Raw genomic sequence first — 9,908 nt, forward strand, 5'->3', positions numbered from 1 at the left:
AAGAGAAGAGAAAAAAGAAGAAAAGGAGGAAGAGGAAGAAGAGCGAGACGAGGAGGAGAACCAGTACTCAAAGCAGGGTGACCACTGTCCCAGTTCTGGGCGGAGCCAGACTTCCTGCGCTCACAGCAGGGGGGCCCGCGCCAGGTTCAGCAAGTGCAGGGTGACGAGTGCCATCTGCCGCACGAGACAGCAGGGGAAGGGGGTTTCAGAATGATGCTGGGTGGGGAGTCTGTTGAGTAGGGTGGTCAGAGTGGACCTCACTGAGAAGACGGCATTTGAAGGACTTAAGGAAGTTTTATGGGATCCGGAGGAAGACTGGTCCAGGCAGAGGAAAGCCATGTCCCTGACGCGGGGGTAAGCCAGGGTGTTAGCAATCTTTGAAGTATTTGCCAGACTTGGGCAGATAGAGGTGTCTCGTCTCCTGTTTGCATATCCCTTCTTCCCAGTGCGGCTGGACACCCTTCCGTGGGGTTTGGAGCTCACCATCTGTGGTCGCCAGCAGGCTCTCTTCCCACTAGTGGCTTGAGCACTAGAGGCCTCTCCAATGTGAAGTGTCTGGCAGAGTCACCGGCTGGAGCCACGTCCATGAATTACTTTTGAAAGCATGATCTTATTCGCCAGCCCCTGCAGTGGGTTGAGCTGGTGGGGGTCCTGGATAAGGTGTTGGCGTTGCAGCCTCATCCTGGCATCTGGCACCTGGTATCGTGTCCCGCTGGGACAGGGCCATGGAGGTGGCTCAGCCTGGCGGGCCCCAGCCTTGATCCCCACTCTTGTCCTCAGGTGCGGACATGGCCAAGTCCAAGAACCACACCACACATGCCAGAAAGTGGTGCGGAAACAACACCCAGAAAACCTGCAATGAAGCCACGACTTTCTCAGTGGGGAGGACCTGGTTCCTGAGGGACACGTGCTTTGTCACAAAGCACAACAGGCAGTGTCTGAAGCTGTCGGCCAATGACTGCGAGGCCATGACGGCACGGACGGGAGTCACCAGGTCCTTGTAAAGCCCAAGGAGGTTTGGGGTGGGACTGGCAGATGGCGTAGTGGTAAAGGCACTGGATTCCCACACAGTCAACCACGATTCGAGTCCTGGACCTGATGGCTTGCTTTCTCACTTTTCCTCTTTCTCTCTGTCTGTTTCTGGTCAGTGTGTGTGTCCTATAGTAAATTTTAAAAATAATAATAATAAATGAAATTAAATAGTTCTTAAAAAAAAAAAAAAAAAAGCCCAAGGAGGTTCAGAAGGGCATCCCAAACGGCGCGAGCTCTGTTGACTGCCTATATGGCCCACCCTGAGCTCAGGAACTGTGCGTGCACCTGTAGCACCGAGGCATGCACCTCCAGACTCTGTGAGCCAAAGGCCCCACCACGGCCCAGGCCTCAGCTGCAGCTCCATCTGCAGAGTAGAGGCCCTGCCAGGAGGACAGGCCTGGCTGCCCTCGCCGAGGCCTGCTGCCCCCCTGTGCTGTGTGTACGGATAAAACCCGAGGCAGGAAAAACATTATTTTATGCAATGTTATTTATCATTATTTGTTTGATTTGCTACAGGGCACGTGCACTCACCAGAGAAAAAGTGAGAAAACAAGCTGCCAGGCCCAAGACTCAAACGACAGTTAGGCTTGTGGGAATCCAGCACCTTAACCACCAGAAACGCTTAAAAAAACCAAAAAACTAAGCTAAACAAAAATACTACTTCGCACCTTGGAGAGGTTAGAGCTCTCCTGGGTGGAAGGCCCCTTCGACTCATAAGTGCGCCCCTGCAAGGAACAGGGGCTCCCCCTAGTGACAGACACACCGAATAAGCTTTTCAGGGACCAAGGCCCTCTGCAGCCCCTGGAAGGAGAGGCAGCGACGTGGAAGTGGTGACCTACTGCACTGGCGGCTTGCTTTGTGGTGGGTGTGTACCAGGACCAAGCAAAGAGGGCCCAGCGCTGGTGAGCGCAGGAGCAGCCTTTCCTACAGACCCGGCCTCACACTCGGGGTTGCAGCTGGCATCAGACAGCAAAGGTCTTTCAAATGCCCTTTGAGCCGTTCATGTCCTGGGAGCTCGCCCCCCGCCCGGATCCCCCAAATCAAGGGAATAGGTCAGGTGGCAAGGTACTGGTAACTCAGCTAGACCCACACGAGAAGGTCCGAGTCACATTTGGGGACTCCCTCGAGCAGGCCAGGTGTGTGTGCACACTCGACCCTCTGGGCTGGCTGGGACCAGGGCACATCACGGCGTAAAGGCTCTTGGGGGGCCTCTTTCTCTCTGTCCCTCTCTCATAGAATAGGTAAACTGAAAAAAGAGACAGTCTACTTCTAATAGCAAATGCATTGCAGTTAAAAACAAAAGGAAATTAATCGAATGTACCAATTTGTAGCAAAATGACATTTCTCAAACCGTTATGGCGGTGCAATCTGGGGCAGCCAGGTATCTCCTGGCAGGGACTGGGAAAAGAATTTCGCCACACACGAGAGGGTGTGCTCTAACCTTTGCAGCAGCGCTGGGTTTCGTGTGGTTGGAATCACTACTGTACCAAAGACGCTAATGAGAGCAGCATATCCATTTCTCTGGTAAAAAGTGAAAGGGAAAAGAAAAACCCGTGGAAATGCTAACAGATCAACATCGAAGGAATGATGAAATCAGGAAAGTATAGTCGAAGGTTGCTACTCAAGCATTTGAAGATCGCTCATGTTGAGGCCGGGCCCGTCGCCTCGTGCGTGCTGGAGCTGGATCCCACACGGCCCACCGAGGTGCGAGTCCCTGCTCCCGGGATCTGGAAGAGACTCGTCAGTCTGCTGTGTGCCCCAGGTCCCGACAGGATGGAGAAATGGAGGAGGAGGGATTGCAGTGTGGCCACACTCCGCTGAGAAGCCATTTTTCTCTCTCCCCTGTTTCTGTCTCTGGTGAGTGCACGTATTCTCTGTCATTTTTTTTAAGGGAGGGAGAGTGGCCAGCAGGTGGCATGGTGGTTAAAGCAGCTAGATTCCACATGGCTGACGGCGTGGTTTGAGTCCCAGACTAGCTGTTGGAAAAACCTTGCTGGGCACGTGTACATGTGTGCCCAAAATCCTGAAAGGGAGAAACGGGGGAGGAGGGATTGCGGTGTGACCACGCCCCATAGGGTCTGCTTTATTGCTTCCGCGTTCTTTCTCTGTCTCCAGCAAATGTATGCTCTCCTGGGGAAACAGAGGAGGAGGGATTGCGGTGTGACCGCGCCCCATAGGGCCTGCTTTATTGCTTCCGCGTTCTCTCTCTGTCTCCAGCAAATGTATGCTCTCCTGGCAAGAGACATTAAAAGAAAAAAAGTGGTGACTGCAGGAACTGGGGTAAGAGGGAAAAAAAGGAAACCCATGAAACAGAGTATGGAATGTTAACTGGGGAGCAGGAAAACCCTACAGGAGTTTGGACTTATTTTTGTAACTGTTCTGTAAGTTTAAGGTTATTTCAAAATATAAAATTCAAAGGAGTGAGATTACGAAGCACAGCCACACAGCACCTGGCGCAGCTTTGGAAGCCCACAGCCCACCCCGAACGTGGGTCCGGATGAGCGGCCCGAGTGCGTGGACTGCCGTGTAAACCGCAAGCTGAGCAGGCGTCGAGTCTCCAGGCCAAAACCACTTACTCCACAAGGAGTGCAGCGGAGGCTGCCCCACACCAGGCCACGCACAGGCACTCTCATTCTCTTTAGTTTTTGCCAAAGGGCATGTGTGCTCACCAGAAGAGAGAGAGAGAGAGCGGGAAATCACCCCTCAGGGTTTTCCTTCTGCAGTCTCCGCTCAGGATTTTGGGCACGCACGCACACGCGCCTGCCGTGGTTTTTAAGTCACCAGGTCTAGGCCCCGAACCACACAGTTGGCTATGTGAGATCCAGTGCCTTAACCTCCAGGCCACCTGCTGGTCCCTCGCTCTCTCTTTCACAGCTGACTTGCACCACTCGGTTCCTCTCTCTCTCCCCCTCCACCAGGGACATGTAGCTGGGTGCGTGTAAGGCGAATCCCTGTGTGACATATACTTGTGCTATTCAATGAGAATAGCAGGTGACAGAGCGGCCTGTATACAGAGAGGCTGCTGACAAAATGTATTTGTATGGGGACCAGCAGTTGGCATGATGGCTATGTCTCCGGACTCCCATGTAGTTGATGGCAGTTCAAGTCCCGGACCCAGTGGCTTGAACTCACACTGGGCGCGTGTGCATGTGTGCCCAAAATCCCGAGAGGAGAATGGAGGAGAAGGGATCGTGGCGTGGCCATCCCCCCCTGGGGGTGATTTCTCGCTTTCTGTCTCTCTGTCTCTCTCTGTCTGTCTGGTAAGTGCACGTGCCCTGTAGCAAAAACCTCTCCAAAAAATTTGTATTTGTATGAGAAAATTTCTGGAAAAAAACAAACAGTTAAAGCAAACAGCCTTTGACTTTGAGTGCCAGGAACCAGGAGATCTTCGTTTTGCTGTCTCCTGGCCTCTCCTTCCCCTACCGCTGCTCCTCAGGCCGGCAGGAGCAGATGCCCAGTCGTGAGGGTTGCAGAACACGGGGACGTCTGTGGGTCCACTTACTCCCCGAGGACGAGGACGGAGGCCTGGCTTGTGCTGTTCGCTCCATTCTGTGGAATGGATTTGTGAGCTGGCATAACAGAAAAGAAAATGGAACTTGGTCCCTTGGAGGCCCTGGGGGCGCGGGGAGTGGGCCCTATGCCCGGTCACCCTGGCTTGCCCACCCCAGCAGCTGTTTCTACCCGTGTCGGAGTCTCTCCAGAGTGCCACGTGCCCGCGCTCTTGCTGCAATGAGAAAGCCTGCCATTCAGAGTCGACACCTGCACGTGGGCGGGGATTTCCTGAAGTCTCTAAGTGGATCCTGGGAGGCGCGGGCCTCAGCTGTGCTGGGGCAGGGCAGCTCAGCGCTGCGAGAACACTGCAGCGCCCCGGCGGGTGGGGGCCTGTGGAGAAGGGCTTCCTGCTTATCCGGGAACGGGTACTTGCAGCCAGCTCCCAGCTCGGTGAGCGTGCGGGCTGCCCTGCTCCAGGGAAGCCGGGCGGCGTGTGGCGGCAGTGAGTGGAGCCCCTGGCCCGTCAGTTGGTCAGAAACACGCTGGGAATGTGCAGCACCCCCGACCTGCCGAGCTGGAGGCCTGGGACATGGGGGTGGGACCGTGCCCCATCGAGCATGCGCTCCACCATGGAGAAAAGAATGATTACAAAAAACAACAGGGGGCAGCAGGTGGCATAATGGTTAGTCACCGGACCCTCACGTAGTCAACTGCAGTTCGAGTCCCGGACCCAGTGGTTTCAAACTCACGCCGGGTGTGTGTGCGTGCGTGCCCAAGATCCGGCCAGGAGAATGGAGGAGAAAGGACTGCGGCGTGGCCATCCCCCCTGGGGGTGATTTCTCTCTTTCTGTCTCTCTGTCTCTCTCTCTGGTGAGTGCATATGCCCTGTAGCAAAAATGTTCTCTAAACAGAGAACAGAACCAACAAGACCTGGACAGCTCCATGGTCTGCACCAAGCCACGCCCAGCTATGGGTTGAACTGTGTCCCTCAAAAAGATGCGATGTGGCCCCTCCTGGAGACAGGGTCTTTGTGAATAAGCGAGTGGGGATGCTGTCTTCAGGGAGGACCTTCTCCCGGCACCACGGGTCTGCACAACCAGCAGGCGCCAAGCTTCGCGGGATGCCTGGGCTCGTCTCCTTGGTGGCCCTGGGGACACGTGGAAGAGCCGCAACTGGAAGCCCAGGAACCCCAGAGGCTGTGAGCAAACCCGGGGGCTGGGAGGGCCCCAGACAGAGCTGGCCCTGACAGCCCATCACAGACCCAGCTGCGGGCCTGCTCACCACTGCTCAGGCCTCCCGGTCTGCCGCCCAGGAGAAGGGCCCGCCCCCATATTCAGACAGTACTCGGCAAGGAGCTCCAACACAGGAGGTCCTCCAGACCCCACGACACGCCCCTACACGCCGTGACACGCCTACACCCCGTGACACGCCTCTACACCCGACACGCCCCTACACCCCGCGACACGCCTCTACACCCTGCAACATGCCTCTACACTCCGCATCATGCCTCTGGACTGCACAGACACACCTCTGGACCCCATGAAACACCTCTAGACCCTGTGACACACCTCTAGAATCTGAGGACACAGAGGGCTCAGAGGGACAGGGCTGTCTTAGAAGAAACCAAAACTGAAAGCATCTTTTGGGGTCTCCCCCACTCCCTGAGCCTTCAGCCTGGCGGTGGACAAGGCAGGGGCCACCCCAAGCCCCAGGGAAGGCCCCGGAGCCTGGCCTGGCAAGCCGCCTCTGTCCTTGGCCTCGCTGCACTCGGCCACATGCTGGAGGCCCCCAGGGACCCCAAGCAGGTGGGTAGAGAGCCACTCTCTCCCAGCATTAAACCTCGAGACCATGGATCAGGAAAATGTGGTTTATTTAAAAAAATACCAAGTGGCATCTCCTCAGCTGGTCTCACCAGGGCTGGGGGAGGGGGCGGCCGCTGCGGGCAGTCTTCTGGTCCAGAACTGCTCTTCTCCTTAGGGACCCTGTCCAGGTCCCCAGAAGGGCGTGTCTGTGCCGTGCACGCGCGTGTGCACACTCCTGTCTGTGTGGCTGTTGGGGCCAGGGAAGACTCAGGTGGCAAGGTCCCAGCTTCGGAAGCATCGAGGGGCCACTGGCAGGGCGAGCCGGGTCCCACCCTGGAGACCTCTCCCCTCTATGGCTTATCCGGTAAGAGGTCAGGGCCCGGGTCAGGCAGCCTGTGCGAGTGAGGGCGAGTGGGGGCTGGGAGAGTCCTGGCGTCCAGGCTGGAGAAAGCCAGTTGAGGGACGCACCAACGCTGGGAAGCCCCAAACTCCCAAGTCTGGGGGACTGGGAAAGCTGGGTGTCGGGTGGGGAGGGCAGCGGGGGCCCTGTGCTCGAGCGGGCTCCTCTCTGGGAAGTCACAGTCCGCCTGAGCGCAGCCGGCCCTGGGCAGGTGGGGGGACCACACTCCATTACCTGCCCCGGTCCCTGACCAGAGGGATGAGCGGAGGCGCTCATGTTTAGGGGAGACATAAGAGGGAGGGGGACGGCCCAGGAGAGGGAGAAGAGCCCCCCACCTTGCCCAGGGGGCTGGGGGAGGACATGTAGCCCTTTAAGAGTGGGAAATGGCCGCCCCACAACATGGCTATGTACAGAGAGAGCTGGGGCGGGTTGTGCATTGGTGTCGGGGACCCCTGGTGCCCCTGGGGCTCCCCACGTGTTAGGAAGAGAGATGGAGGAGCACCCAGCCCCGCGGATGGCCGGCAGGGACCCTCGCTCTCCAGGCACCTGCCCCAGGACCCGCCGGCAGAAGGCTGCATGGGAGGCCAGGCCGTCAGCAGCTCTTGGGCCATGCACAGGGCCTGGGGGCTCTGAGGAGAGCCAGCTGGCGGGGGGTCCAGGAGACGGGAACTGGGCAAGGGCAGTGGTCATCCAAGGCCAGGAAGCCATGACGTGAGGCCACCAGGTAGCCCTGTCACCGGTCAGATGGCTGGGCAAGAGGCAGTGGTGTCACCCAAGGGCTGGAGGCCCTCACCAGGGCTGAAGGGGGGTGGCCAAGGCTGAGTCTGTGAGGAGTGAGACAGTGACGGCATCAGACGGGGACAGCTGACCTCACTGCGTCCACCCGAGGGAATGGGAAATGGCACGTCGTGCTGGTCCCCCAGGCAACAACGGTGAGTGCCATGGGGGCCCCCAAGGACAGCCCATCATGGCCCCTACGAGTCCTGGAATCCTCCTGGGAGGGGTGACACCGTGGTTGAAATGGACTCTGGGGAAGGATAACACGCTCGGTGGTCATGGATCCTGGGAGGGTGACTGCATGGTTAGTGGACTCTGGGGAAGGATAACACGCTCGGTGGTCATGGATCCTGGGAGGGTGACCGCATGGTTAGTGGACTCTGGGAAGGATAACACGCTCGGTGGTCATGGATCCTGGGAGGGTGACCGCATGGTTAGGGGACTCTGGGAAAGGATAACACGCTCAGTGGTCATGGATCCTGGGAGGGTGACCGCATGGTTAGTGGACTCTGGGGAAGGATAACACGCTCGGTGGTCATGGATCCTGGGAGGGTGACCGCATGGTTAGGGGACTCTGGGAAAGGATAACACGCTCAGTGGTCATGGATCCTGGGAGGGTGACCGCATGGTTAGTGGACTCCAGATGAAGACACCATTGCTGGCTCTCATGGACCATGGGAGGGGATGACACCATGACTGAGGTGGGTCTTGGGAGGTGATGGGACATGGTTGACATGGGTCCTGAGTGTTGAAGACACCATTGGTTCTCATGGATCCTGGGACGTGAAGGACCATGGGTGAAGTGGGATTTGGGATGTGATGACACCACAACCATGATGGATCCTGGGACAGGAGACACATGGTTCAAGTGGGCCTCGGGAGGTGATGGCACCATGACTCTTGTGGATCCTTGTAGGTGACGATGACACTATTGGGTGTTATGGATCCTGGGAGGTCAAGACACCATGGTTGAAGTGGGTCCTGGGAGGTGATGACTCTGTGACTGTCATGGATCTTGGGAGATGATGACATAGCTATGGGGCTATGGGAAGTGGTAACCTCTCAGCCCAGTGGGTGGCAGTGGGTTCTGGAAGGGATCATCACAGGCCAGGTGGGCTCCAGGTGGTGATGACACCGGCAGCTGTGGAGGACCCGAGTGAGGACACCATGGCTGTGGCTGAGGAATCATGGCCAACAGTAACAAACCGTTGAGTGTGGGGCCTCGGGGGTAATGAGCCTGTTACTCTCTAAGTCCCGGGAAACGGTGGCGCCACCGCCGCGGGAGGTCCCCGGAAGCCTGTGAATAGCGCCCTCATCAGACCACTGACAGATGTGACTGACAGACGTCATGTGGCGCTGACGGTGTCATTGGCCAGGTCAACCGGGGTGTAAGACTTTGCTAACAGAGGCAACGATGTCCCCAGATATGACAGGAGCGTCACCAACCTCTGGGCCACCTGTGAGTCCCTGGACTCCAGGAGCGTCGGGGAGCCGAAGGCCGCCCGGTAGTACAGAGCCCCAGGAGCACTCAACAGGCAGAGCCTTGGGGGCTAGCGGAGATCCTGGTGGGCACGTCCCTGGGGGAGGGGAGGGGGGCGACCGAGTGTGCCATGGCGGACCACGGCGGACTCTGAGCCTGCCCGGTGGTGGCCGTCCGGAGTGTGCCCTGCCTCCGAGGAAGCGGTGGGCCGTGACAGCAGTGGGGGCTGGTCTCTGCAGGGGCGCTCTCCCGGTGGGGGCCCCCCAGCGCTGACATCCCCAGACGGCACCTTCCTGGGTGGCCCTGACAGGGCATGCCCGCCTCCCCAGGACATGTCCCCTCAGAGGCTGCGGGGACAGGCGCGGCCCCTCTGGTGGCGCAGGGCAAGGCACCTTCTCTGGCCATGGCGGCGTGGCGAGAACCCTCGTCTCTAGGGAAAACGCAGCCAGCGAGCAGGTGCCCGCGTCCAGGAAGATGGCTTTGTCCGTAGCGATGCCCTCATGGGACAGAGGCGGCCTCTCCGCTGTGAAGACACGGGAGAAAAGCTTTCCCTGCGACGCCGCCGCCACGGGGCCTCGGCGCTGGGATGACGTCATAGGCTGAGCAGGGGCTCCGCGTGACGTCACAGGAAGGAAGCCGTCTCTGCGGAGAACGTACGGGCGACATCACGGAGCACAGGCGCGGCCTCTTCCTCCGCCGAGACCCCGCGGGCGGGAAGCTTTGTCCCTCTGATGCCCTCGCAGCGCGCGTGGTCGCCAGGAGGACCTCGCGGGCGGGTTCCTGCCGAGGACGTCGCGGCGGGGGGCCCTTGTCCGTGAGCCCCGGAGGAGGTGCGTCCCTGCGCGGCGGGCGAGGGGCCCGGCCTCAGACAGTCACCTCGTTCTTGCTGGCGGTGCGCAGGTGCTGGGGCAGGTGGTGGCCGGGG

The 9,908-nt window shown here is 58.6% G+C and overlaps 1 protein-coding gene across 2 annotated transcripts; it reads right to left on the minus strand.

The window, feature by feature from the left end:
* Window positions 1-6,384: 6,384 nt before the first annotated feature.
* LOC102468451 (collagen alpha-1(X) chain) lies at window positions 6,385-9,809 on the minus strand. Of its 2 annotated transcripts, none has more exons than XM_006150362.3 (2): window positions 9,376-9,809; window positions 6,385-8,450 (listed from the first exon to the last, which is right to left on the minus strand). In XM_006150362.3, the coding sequence occupies exon 2, from the start codon at window positions 7,432-7,434 to the stop codon at window positions 6,433-6,435; it is 1,002 nt and encodes a 333-aa protein (XP_006150424.1). In that variant the 5' UTR covers window positions 7,435-8,450; window positions 9,376-9,809; the 3' UTR covers window positions 6,385-6,432. The 2 variants fall into 2 exon arrangements, with proteins under 2 accessions (XP_006150424.1, XP_006150422.1); XM_006150360.3 differs by having other exon boundaries at window positions 6,385-8,644.
* Window positions 9,810-9,908: the final 99 nt, after the last annotated feature.

Source organism: Tupaia chinensis, unplaced genomic scaffold (assembly GCF_000334495.1).
Source record: "Tupaia chinensis unplaced genomic scaffold, TupChi_1.0 Scaffold000286_1, whole genome shotgun sequence".
NCBI lineage: Eukaryota > Metazoa > Chordata > Mammalia > Scandentia > Tupaiidae > Tupaia > Tupaia belangeri.

Coding starts and splice junctions, on each gene's coding strand:
- LOC102468451 (XM_006150362.3), bottom strand. CDS start 7,434: ATGGCTTCCTGGCCTTGGATGACCACTGCCCTTGCCCAGTTCCCGTCT.